This window comes from Crocuta crocuta, unplaced genomic scaffold (assembly GCF_008692635.1).
Source record: "Crocuta crocuta isolate KB4526 unplaced genomic scaffold, BGI_CrCroc_1.0 scaffold217, whole genome shotgun sequence".
Taxonomy (NCBI): domain Eukaryota; kingdom Metazoa; phylum Chordata; class Mammalia; order Carnivora; family Hyaenidae; genus Crocuta; species Crocuta crocuta.
In genome coordinates this window covers 730,419-743,017 of record NW_027532208.1, presented here as the reverse complement: position 1 = coordinate 743,017, position 12,599 = coordinate 730,419, and the positions used below count along the sequence as shown (strand labels likewise).

Sequence of the window (12,599 nt, the reverse complement as noted above, 5' to 3'; positions counted from 1 at the left end):
ACACTGGCCACTGAATTTCACACGCAGGCACCTCTGTTTCAAGTCCGTTCCAAGAAGCATCCCTGGAAGAACAGCTGGACGGCAGGTGCGCCTGGGGCAGCGAAGGCAGGCGGGCAGCTGTGCTGGAACATGGCCGAAGGGCCCGGCCCCCTCCGTCCTCGTGGGAACACTGCCCCTCCTCCCCCCGAACAGCCTGCCCATCCCCCATCAGGAGACATGGGTGCTTTAGGGGCAGCAGTCAACTCGGGTGAACGTTTCTTAGCCAGACCCGTTCCTTCCTCCTAACACAAAATAAAACCACCACCATGTGCAAAGGTGCGGGGGCAGGCTTTCTGGGAAGTCTACGGACCCAAACTCTGTCCTGGGGGCTGAGGCTCGGTTTCCTGGTCCCTGAAGCCCTGTCTGTGGGCCACCTGGAAACAATACCACACAGTGAGCTTTTTAAACCTGCTTCTACCCTCTTCGTTCACCCCTAAGTGGTTCTCACACCTTTTCTTTTCGCTGGAAACCATCTCTTCTGCTCTTCCAAACACTCTGCATTCACCTGAGAGCAGCCTCCCTCCTGCATCCCAGAGAAAACGGAAGAATGTCAGGCCCTCAGCTTCCCCTGGCACCCCAAACTTACAAAGAGTCCTCTTCAACCTGCAAACAAGTTCGAGCCTCTGCATCCTAAAACCACCCTCCCACACACCACCATCCTCCCCACCCGCACTTCCCACACATCTCACACCTCGGCTTGTCCCATGGAAAGGCTCTGGCTCTGGAGAGGTGGGATTGGAAGGCCCCCTGGGCAACCCAGAGGGCGGGCGACCTGTCCCCAGGGCGCAGTGGCTCCCACACTGAACGCAAAGTGGCCGTCCTGATAGCCAGCAGGCATGAACCCCCACCAGTGCCTACCTGACTTGCCACCAGGTATCACGCTATAATTAGTCATTGTAATTGAAGCCGAACGTAATTAATTACATAATTTTGAAGTGTTCAAGTTTAATTCCATTAAAATTACATCATGAAACTGGGGAATTACAAAGGATTACTGACAAAAAGCAAATAGGGATGAATAAAGAAACTCCAGACTGACTCCCTGCACATCTGAGTCACGCCCAACGCTCAAGTACGGGGCAGTGACCGCACCTGCTTTTAATAAACCCATGGGCCCCAGCCTGACGGCCCTGTGCGAGGGCTAATTCTCGAAGGGCTAGCACTGGGTGACACCTGCCTGCTGGGCGCTCCGGGTCAAATGGACCCAGCAGGCCCTCCTTGCGCCACTCCCTGCCCCTCCCCGACTCGGGTTCCTCTGCTGACACCTCGCCCATAGGTGGCCCCTTCTCAGCCAAGACCACCACAACCCCAAAATCCCAGGGCCCAGGTTCTGCCCTCCTCCTTACCCCCAACACTCAGGCCGGTATTTTCTCTCCTGTCCCCACCTCTCACCAGACCTGTGTCTTCCACACACTCCTCCCACTGTCTTTACCACCCCTCCCGCCTCAACCTGGTCAGCCCTTCCCATGACTCAGTGGGGCTCTGCACGGGGGTCCTGCTCGGTCTGCTCCACGGCCCCGGGCATGCACAGTAGGTCATGTATGTATCCCTTACCTTCGCTCTCTGCCTCCCTGCTAGAGTGCAGGTCCCCTGAAGGCAGGGGTTTCCCCGCTGTTCTGGTCATTACAATGCTGCACTACAACCCCACGTGGCCCACAGGAGATGAAATCAGTCAAGGGAGCAGGCCGGCCAAGGACCACCTTTCCAGGCCCCATCCCTTATAACCTACACCCTTGTGCCTGCAGGGGTGTCCTGCAGTCTGCCGACCAGCAGGGCTGGGGGCCCCTTCCTCCTGGCACCCCAGGAGTGATCAGGCACCGTGGAGACACCCTTGAGGACTGAACGGATGGCCCCAACAGTCCATGCGAAAAAGGAGCCGCTCCAAAACAAACCCAACTGCCAGCAACTTCACTCAAACATGCTGCATTATTTCCAAGCCCCCTGCACCTTCAGTAGACTTTCTTTTTAAATTTGTAAAACTTCATTACAAAAAAAGCTGCATCGTCCCCCAAAAAAACCAGGCACGCAAAAAAAAAAAAAAAGTCATCTGAATCCGGAGTAGCCTAGAGGCTCCATTTTTCCATTATAATGTCCTCAACTAAAATAAGCTGAGTGCTAAGGAGTCTCATCTGGTGAGGCTTCTACTCTGGGGACAAATGCCCACCCGCAGACCCCTTACAAAAGCCAGCCTCTCGCCAAACACACCCCAATGCTGCCTTCCATGTGTAACTGAGGACAGGGCCCCAGGGTGGCTGATGCCATAGGTGATGCTGCACGGATCTGAACCCAGCATCGCTGCAGCGCCTACATCAACCAGACTCCCAGGGGCTCAGCCAGCAGGAACTCTGCCCTGGCCTTCACAGGGTGAAAACACAAATATCAGGCTCTCACAGAAAATTGTTTCCGCGCACCACCTTCAGGTCCTGTCTCAGAGACCCACCGCCCTGGTTAGGTTCACGCTCCCCAGCCCACGGCAGCTGGAGGGGGCACAGCCTCTCGGCCACCAGCTCCTTCCCTCCCTCCCCATGGCCCAGCTTCCAGGATCCAGGATCGAGTCTCTCTCCTGCCTACCATTTCCCCAGATCTCTTCCACCACATCTGCTGGATGCACAGAGGACAGCAGGGGACACAGAAAGGAGGGCTGCCTTCAGCTGGAGGCCGTCACCACACCCCAGCTACCAGACAGCTGATGGGAAGGCTCACTGCCAGGCTAAGGAGGATCAGATCACTTGCTCTTTGGTGCTGGGTCACTATGAATGGACTCTCAAGTCTCAAGGCAGGAGAGGCTCTAGGTCAATAGTCAGGAAATAAGAGCTGTTAGCATATATTTAAAAAAAAAAAAAGTTTAAGCCTCTGCTTTGTCACCAGTGGACATAAGGCTAGCTACAATCGACCCACACTGCCAGCAGCGACACTGTCCTGCTTGTGCCCCTGCACTGAAACCTCACAGCAGTCCAGGCCCCAGGGCTGGGGAAGTTAACACTCGGGCAGGGGTCCCCCAGTTGAGATCAGCTCTCCAGCCCTCCCCACCTCTAATGAGAGGCTAGCCTCTCAAGCACCAACTGAAAGGCACACAAATCTTCCCCGGACTTCAAATCCCCAGGATTCAACTCCTCACCTGTGCCTTCAACGCCAGCCTCTCTGCTGAGCTCTGCCCTCCTCCCCACCCCCCCCACGCCCCCAGGGCTCTCCTCCCCTCCAGGGCTCAGCCCCCAAATTCCCACCGAAGCCCGACACCAGAGCCCACAGGGAACACATCCTCTGCCCCTGCCCGGGGTGGCTCTTCTCCCTCCTCCCCATTCCTATGGACGTGGGCCCCACCACCGGCAGAGCCCCGGAGTCTGTGGTTCCTCAGATGCCCCTGGCAACCCTCACTTCCCCAAATCCCTGCAAGTGCTTCTGCAGCCAGACAGTGACGTCACCACCACAAAAATATCCTAGGTACTTTCTTTGTAAATGAAGAAACAGAGAAAGGCATGCAGGCTGTGGAGGCCACTGCTCTGGAATGGGGCTGGTCCAAGGCCTTTGCCCAGCCACACACCAGGCCCGCGGGGTGGCTTCCAGGGGGCTGAGCACACTCTCGACACTTCTCCAGGGCTGACACCCAGGCCCTCGGGCCTCCTGCTGCTCGCTTTCTCGTGCACGGGTTGGGTTCTAATCATTACACTGCGCACTTTCCCCGTTCACAGGGGGAAGTTTCCTCCCATTCAGGCCCTGGGCAGAGTCAAAGAATAAATCTCTGTCAAAGGATTGTTCTGCCTAATTCTATTTTTAAAAATGTGGATTTTTTTAATGTTTTATGTACCACAAATACAATTACATATACTTTAACCAATGTACACGTCGCTTCGTGAAAACGAAGTAAGTGGAAATAAACAAGAAATCCACGTTCTGTCGGGATTACGTATTCGGCTATCAGTAGCTTTCAAAACACAACCATTTGCTATGCCTATCTACCTTGCACAATCCGAAAACGAATTCCGTTTGCTTTCTTAAATGAACTATAGCTGAATGAGTCTTAAATCAGGATATACGGGGCTGCCCCCTTGAAAGAGGCCAACAGCTCTCCTGCAGCGGGACTTACGGGAGGCTACAGCCACAGGGCGGGATGAAACAGCAGGTGTATTAACATAAGGTGGAGAACAGGAGCCTGAGTGGTTAAGGAGAGCCAGAATCTACAGTGGGTGCTATGTGAGGTCCATCAGAAATACCAAAGAAGGGAGGCAGACCTCAGAGACCAGCGGCCACCCTCCAACTGTTCTGCTGGGGGAGGGGGGTGGTCCCCCGTTTGGACTCCTTTCCTCTAAAGCCCTCCATCAACACATGGCGCACAGCTCCGTCACAGCCAATGCCAGCTGCCCGCTCGCCCAGGGTGGGGAGTGCTGGTATCCTACCCTGCATTACCAGCGCCTGGGGCACGGGGCTCCCTCGGCAGTTAAAATGAAGAAAAAAGGAGTGCGTGAAATAAGGTTTGATGCTCAGATGTGCACAGGGAGGATGAGAGCGTTCTCCCAAATCGAGCATGAATCTGGGATCCTTCTAAGCGGCACAAAAAGGCTTAGACAGGGAGGGCCAGCAATCAGGAACTCTGCCTGCCTCGGGAAAGTGGTCTGCAGTCAAGTGAGCCACTACAGGAGACAGGACGGCACGAGAGGATCAATGATTTGGGAAGATTCATCTGGCGGCCGCATCCGTAATGGACTGCGACCTGTTTTGAACAGACACTTTTGAAGCAAGTAAAGGCTACATACTCCGTCCTCGTGTGCTAGAAAGATCTGGCTCTCACCTACAAGCAGCCCCCAAACTAAGTGCATCCACATGCACAAAAGATGTATTAAAGCAAACGTGCGGTGTAAAATGACATAACAACACAGAGTAAAACAATCGCAAAGGATTTCTCACTCCCCTGACAATGACCTCTCAGCCACAACTGGCAATACCCTTCCTCTCCCAATCCCACACCAACGCTGAGAAATTTGAGAAGTGGGGAGAAGAGAGAAGACTGAAGGGTCCCCCGGGGACGACCTGCTCCAGGTGACGACTTCCTGACTGCGTAGCACCACTCTCAGGCCCCCTGAGCTCACCTGCAACTGTGAGGTCCGTGGCAGACCAAGTCACCTGGATGGCACCTTATAGCAAGCAGCTGGGCTTCCCATCTGGCTCCTGGGTCCCACCCATGCCTACGGAACAGAAGCGGGCCTCCAAACCTGACCTTGTCCCCCACGTGGCTGACTGCTGTGACAGCACACGGGATTATGTAAGCAAGGAGCCGAGGCACCGCTGAAAACGAAGGCATTCCAGTAAATTAATGTTTCCACGAATGCTCCTCAAGTCAGTTTTCACTTTCAAATTCATACAGCTTAGAACACCTCGGCCGTGTGAACAAGACGGGAAGATGGAAGTTGATCTGCAGGTCTTAGAATTTTAGTTGTCATCTCTGCATGTTGGTGACTCAAAATCTTTCCCCTTTAAAAGGTTCGTGTTCTATGGACAATTGCTACCTATGAGTTCAGTGAGGGCAGAGCGGAGCAGGGTGGAACAGAGGTAATTCACCATCCCCAGAATCGTGCAGGTTCAAGTTCTAGGTCAACTACCACGGTGAAAAACAGAAAATAAAGGACATGTTTCACCATTATCTGCCACACCTTGAGGAAGAAAGCAAAAATGGTGACAGGAGCAATAGAATGTTCCTATTTTCAGGGTAAGGGCTGGGGGGAAAAAAAGCCTTTTCCAAACCTAATCAAAAACATTAAATGCACAATTCCCTCCAGCAAGAATTTTATTTTTAATTTTCATTTACATAGTTCTCTTTCTTCCAAGAATCTCAAAATAATGGAGCTCCACAAATACTTAGCAAAAAAAATAACATAAAATAATAATAAAACAACAGTTATCACAACCGGGCAGCAGCTCAGAAGGGCGAGAAGTGGCAGCCAGAGGCGACGGCGGGGGTGACAGCAGGCACTTAGGACTGCGCTTCAAAGGCCCTTCCTTACCAACAGCCCACAGCCTGGCTCCTGCTTGCCGCTTCAACCTTTTCAAGACAAGGACCTACCTTTGGTGTCGTTTATTGGTTTTCATCAAGTTATCCGGACCTAAATAACAATCTCTCCCCTCAAAGCAGGAGGAGGGAAGGTGGCAATCAACCAAGGACCGTCCCGGTTCCAAAATCTCATCAGAACCAAGGTGCCTAAATTGATTTCAAATTTTTTTTGGTGTTAAAAATATAAAACTAGGGGCGCCTGGGTGGCTCAGTTGGTTAAGCGTCTGGCTTCGGCTCAGGTCATGATCTCGCGGTTCGTGGGTTCGAGCCCCGCATCGGGCTCTGTGCTGACAGCTCTGAGCCTGGTGCCTGCTTCCGATTCTGTGTCTCCCTCTCTCTCTGACCCTCCCCCGCTTGCGCTGTTTCTCTCAAAAATAAATAAAACATTTAAAAAAAAATTTTTTTTAAACATAAAACTATGTGAGGAAATAAAATATTAAAAATGTATTGGGGGAAAGGAACCAATGTAAGACAGCCTGTCTTTTAGGGGGAAATTGGGAATAAGCTTTTAAGCTAGTTGTTTTTGATTTGTTGTTTTTTTTTTCCAGCTGAGTGGACATGATCTGAACATCTTACATTTAGCAAAAAGCTGTCAACACCCAAATAAAATCTTAATGACAGTCAGAATGGCATTTCATTTCTTGCAATTTCGCAATGTTCTCTTAAGAAGGAGCTAATTTGTCAATTTGTTTTTCCCTTAACCAAAACCAGGACACCTCACAACCGTATATAACTTTTTTAAAAACGTTAACTTATTTAACTTATTGAATCAACACAGCCAAATACAAACATGTCTTCAAGAAAACAACCCTCGGGCTGGTATACTCAGGATGATGCTCAAACAAGCTTCAGAGCAAGTTCTGGTAATTTCTTCCAACATTAACTTCGTAAATCACGGTCAAAAGCATCGAAGGTTTCAACTGTCAGCTGAGTGGGCCCCACTGTGGTGTCCTGGGTTTTATAAAGGTGTGGGCCAGGGCGCCTGGGAGGCTCAGTCGGTTAAGCAGCCAACCCCTGATCTCTGCTCAGGTCATGATCTCACCAATCATGAGTTCAAGCCCTGCGTGTGGTTCTGACAGCATGGAGACTGCTTGAGAGTCTCTCTCTGCCCCTCCCTGGTTCATTTGAGGTCACATACACACACACTCTCTCTCAAAACAAATAAATAAACTTAAAAAATAGGGTTTGTTTGTTTTTTTTTTTAAAAAGAAGCATCGTTTTCACAAATGCTTCAGTGAAAAGCAGCAGAATCTATTCAGGTCCATGTAGATGTTCACCTGGCTATTTTTCCAGGTGCTTTGTGATCCTGGGTTAATTTGGGGGAGGAGCAAACACTGCCAACCTCACTCCTCTCCAGCCACCTGTCTGACGGGGTTCCTGAGGATGGGGGGGGTCATGTCTGAGGAGCTCCCCCGGGCTGCCCATGGCCCAGGGCTCTAACAAAAAAAATTCTGCCAACTCTCCTGGGCCTCCTGCAGCAAAGGAGGAGCCTTCAGATTCAAATGAAGAAAATGACAAGATTTCGTGCACTGACATCATCCTATCAGAATTTAATTACAGCAAGAATTAGAATTATTTTTATTAGAGAGCTGTTTACTTTTCCAAGGAAAGGTCCTTGACGGGTTTTGCGACAAATTAGATGGCTTTCAGAAACCGCTGTTTGCCCCTCATTGTGTTTTGTTTTTTGTTTTTTTTTAATATTTTTATTTATTTCTAGGGGAGAGAGAGAGAGAGACCGTGAGCAGGGGAGGATCAGAGAGGGAGACACAGACTCTGAAATAGGCTCCAGGCTCTGAGCTGGCAGTCAGCACAGAGCCCGACGCGGGGCTCGAACCCATGAACCACGAGATCATGACCTAAGCGAAAGTCGGACGCTTAACCGACTAAGCCACCCAGGAGCCCCCCTCATTGTGTTTTTTAATGGGGTCATAGTATGTGAGTAGGGTAGCACTTGTCCATTTTAAAAATCTAAGGGGCTTCAAAGGTGCTTCTACCAACGAAGGCAGTGCCGTGGGTCCCCCACCCTCAATCCCAGGTAACTAACTACCTGCAGAGACACCTTCTGCCCCAAAACCACTGTCCTCTACCTACCTCCTTAGAATACAGCTGAAAATTAGGACTGATTACAGCCCAGCAAATCCAAAACTGTGACAGGACCCAGCTCAATATAAACCTTTGCTGTCCTCTTCAATAAAATCAACACGTAAACAAAAACCAAAACCCGGTCCTTATCCAAGCAGCAAAGCCAGGACTATTTAGCTGCTTTTGAAAATGAGAAATAGGAAACATGACTAAGATATTTCAGAGAGCCCCGCCACTAACATTTTGTTGAAATATCCCAAACTTGGGGTGGGCTTTTTTGTTTTGTTTTTTGGTTGGTTTTTTTTGTTGTTGTGTGTGGGTTTTTTTTTTTTTTGGTTGCTATGTGACTTTCTCTTGCTAAATGTAGAGCTTTTAGGAATAGTAATTTCTCTCTGAATTCTAAATCATTACCAGGGTGTTATAAAATGTATCCAAATGCTCACGTCAATAAATGTTTATTAAATCAGAAATCACAAATGAATTCACTTCTTTGCTATAAAAGCTATATAATGCAGATATTAAATTGCTTGTCTAATTATGCCATTAAAGTTCCTTTTTTCGCTCCACGATCTGCACACACATAGTTCTCTCGGGTGTCTGGGCAGGCGCAGGCATTTAGTTCCTAAAATGCCCAGCACGACCGGAACGTCCAGGTAAACAGTAGTGAGGCACAATGAGAGGTCACGGGGCCCCTCTTCCAACAGCTTCAACAAAACAAATGGCCATAAGTAAAAAGTGTCTCTGTGCTTTGCTATAATAAGATTCAAACACAAGATTCCAAGAATTCCACCTGTTTCCAATTAGATACCAGAATTGCTTTGAGTGTTTAAACTACATTCACTTGCTACTTATACAAAACAATTCTTCCGGGTTTTTTGAACATTTTAAGTATGTTAAAATAAGATTAAGGGTCTGGTTTAAACAATCAGAGGCAGGGGAATTTCGGTTGAAACCAAAACTGTCTCTCTGCAGCCATAATGCAGAGTTTCAGACAAAACAACAGAACAAGATAACGAATTTCTATCTCGGACAGTTCCTTGTAAAAATCAGACCTTTCATAGGAAAAGCCATTACATGTATGTACATGTTCATAGGTTAAATGACTGTAAGTAGGTTTTTAAATAATTTTTCAAATAACGTGTGATCCTATACATTAAAGTAACTTTCAGGTAGAGTTTGCCTCACAGGCCATCGGATATACCTGCCTTTTTAAAAACGTGAAATTTAAAGGACGTCCAATGGGGGACCTGTATCAGACGGAAGCGCAGGTAGGAATGTGGCCTAGCTCTGTAGGATTTTTTTTACAGGACGAATTTCTCTTTTTTAAAAACATGCAAGCTTCCCTCTAACAAATGTGTCCTTCCTTCGTTTCACTGAGGCTGTTCCTCGTGCTTCATAAAATGAGCTGAAAACGAATAAGCGTTTTCTACTTCGAGCCTTGTTTTCTCTCCTAAGACGACCACAGCCCTGGGAGCAGTTCTGCTGGGGGGGCTGCTACAGGTGGAGCCGGAAGAAGGCGGGAGGCCGGTCAGGAAGCACAGACCACCCCTTCTGCACAGAAACCCTGCTGGGTTTCTTTCACTTGGACACAACAGGGCACGGGACTTTTTCAACAGCCTTTAAAGGCCTCGGGGGCTCCGCAGGCTCACCGGGCAGCAGTTTTAAGGCTGGCTCACTGGATTAGGAGAGAGTGATTCCTGAGGGGACTGGCAATCTGTCCCCTCGCCCTTCCAACCACCACCCGTAGCTAACTACTGGCAACAGCTGCGTGAAACCCGGGAAGGAGGCAAAGGGGGACTTTATGGACCCAACTGTATCAGAACTGTACCCCTTCACTGCCTTGACCTTTAAAAAAAAAAAATACACAGTTTCACAGAGAAAAAAACTTTGATCCACTGACAATGACCCCCTCCCACACGCAATCGCAGACACTGATATTGACAAAGCCAAGAAAACAAAGACAGCAGCTGTGTGGAAGCCCTGGATTTGTTTACTAGATGGGATACATACCTTAATCAAAATAACACTTCTAGGAGATACTTCCCTAACAGGAAAACGCTAAATAAAACCTGTCAGAAAAACAGGCTTTTTGGCAAAACTCAAATTATTTTCTGATTGGGACAAAGAGGAACACTTTCAGAGTTTACTTATGCAGAGACTCCTCAAAGGAGCACACCAGGCACCACGAAAGAATACTACCCCAAAGGGAAGTTGCTCGCTGGCAGGCCCCATCCCCAAAATCTTCACTCACACAGTTACATGAGCTTGTTTTAGAAAGTGTCCTCTTTTCAAACATGTATTTTAAAGGCAAATTTATACAATGGTGTTTTTCTTGTCTTAAAAAAAAAAAAGCCTAGTTTTTACAAGTCTGGGATAGGATAAAAACTTGTCCAACTAGTCTTATTAGCAACACCAAAGCACTGACACAAGCCTTTGGGACTAAAAAGGAAACCAAACAGAGCCCAACCTTCACCAACTTTCTGGGCACTCAGTCCGCGTCCCAAGGCAGCTTGGAGACCAAGGGGAAGGACCAGAACTGGGCCGGGGTTCACGGATGGGGCGGTGGGGGAGGGGCACACAACCATCTTGTCTGGGGGGAACCTGCTGAGGTCTCCAACCTGGGTCTGAATCTCACCGAGAAGGGGCCTCTTTACCCTCGGGTGGCAGTGCCACCATCCACACTGGGCTCTGCAGGCAACCCGATCTCTGGGTCAGGGGTTCGGGAAAGACGAGAAGAGGCTGAAACTAATGAATTCTCTCTTTTGCAACTGCAGTCTCATTGGCTCACTTAACTGTCTATGGGAACGGAGATGACAGTAAACTGGATACCAACTCAATAGGCCTCTTCAGGGTCCAGAGAAAAAATCAGTTTAGCCTTATGCTTGAACTTCAGCATTCCGTAGTCAAATGAAGTTTTTCAAACCTGTCAAGGGGCAGCAGAAAAATCATCTCAGCCCAAATCTTTACCTACCACCAAAAGCTGAGGGAAGCTCACTACAGAGAATAATGATGCTGCCTCACCTAATTTTGTTTTCAAGATCAACACCTTAAAACTCATTCACATGAACAGACAAGGAACCTTCCACGCCAATCCTGGAGTTACACAGTTAAATATCCTCATGACATCCTGAAGTAGCTAATCACTCGAGGGTGTGGGGTATCAGAGTTCCTAAACCCTAATACCTCTCTGGCAACCAAATCCATCTCCCACGCAGTTTTCTGCCAAAAATGCTTAAAAAATAAACCTCATGAATGTTCAGCTAAATGTCACATTTAAGACGACAAGGGGGGGGGGGAATTAAGCTTTGTCTCTTCAAAATTCCGCAACGGGTTTTACAGTAAGCACAGGAATTAAATTATGGTAAAAGGGAGCTATTTTTACTAAAACACGGTAGACCAATTTATCAAAAATGCCATTGGGCTGTGTTCATTACATTCAGGAATCTAATTTACACAATAGACACTTTGGAGTAATCTATTTTAGTCAATAAATACTCAAACTCCTTTAAGTTTTAATCTTATCAGAAATACATATTTCACATAGTCTTCTTCCTAGTTAAGCGAGAGATCTGTAGAAATTTCATAACGACTATGAGTCTGCTTTATCGTTCTTACGTAGGCAGGAACAGAAAACAAGCGTATACAATTAAAGTTGTCAGACTCCATTTATATAGGTTTTAATCCAATCCGCTTCATTTCATCCAAGGCTGCATCTGGAGTTCATTTGCTTCCCTCCTAAAAGTACTGGAGGTCACTATCACCAGTCGTCCGGGTTAGGAAAGTTCGGCCAAGTTTACCTTCCCGCACACCTTAAAGCTGGGCGCCGCGGGACGCTGAGCNCCCCCGCGGTACCAGGCCGCCCCCGGCCCTTCCGAGCCGAAGACCGACCTCCCCTCCCGCGCCTCCACCTCCCTCCCCCGCCCCGCAAAGCTCTCCGAGCTTCTGACCCACACGCCGCTCACCTTCAACTTGGCTCCGGCTACGCACAACATCCACCTGGCGGGGTCCCGGGGCTGTCCAGGCGCCGCGAACGCGGAGCCGGCAGGTTCGGGGAGAACCTCGAGGGCGCGCGGCTCCTCTGGGTCGCGGGTGGCAGGCAGAAACGCGCCCCCTGGGCACAACGGCGGCACCGGCGCCGGACGGGGAGCCCCCGCACGATCCCCGAGCAACGCCCCGGGCTCGGCGCGCGGACCACGGCCCGGCACATCACAGTCCAGCGGGGCCCCCGGGGCTTTGCTTTCGGGAAGCCGACCCGAGGCGGCATTTCGGACAGGACCCGCCGCGCGCTCCATTGAGCCCGCGGACCCAGTTGGGAGGTCAGGGCCTCAGAGGAGAGCGCCAGAGCAGAGCCGGCGGGTCACTGGGGGCCGCCGGAGCTTCTGGGCTCGGGGCTCCGGACCGGCGGCAGGGAGGAAGCGGCCCCCAACCGGGTAGA

At 49.7% G+C, this 12,599-nt stretch overlaps 1 protein-coding gene across 1 annotated transcript in view; it reads right to left on the bottom strand.

The window, feature by feature from the left end:
* Positions 1-12,577, bottom strand: part of CUX1 (cut like homeobox 1) — a 355,101-nt gene extending 342,524 nt beyond the window's left edge. The window contains exon 1 of the mRNA XM_077777955.1: positions 12,127-12,577. Coding sequence (XP_077634081.1) covers positions 12,127-12,456 — 330 coding nt within the window. The 5' untranslated portion in view covers positions 12,457-12,577. The remainder of the gene's footprint in view (positions 1-12,126) is intronic.
* Positions 12,578-12,599: the final 22 nt, after the last annotated feature.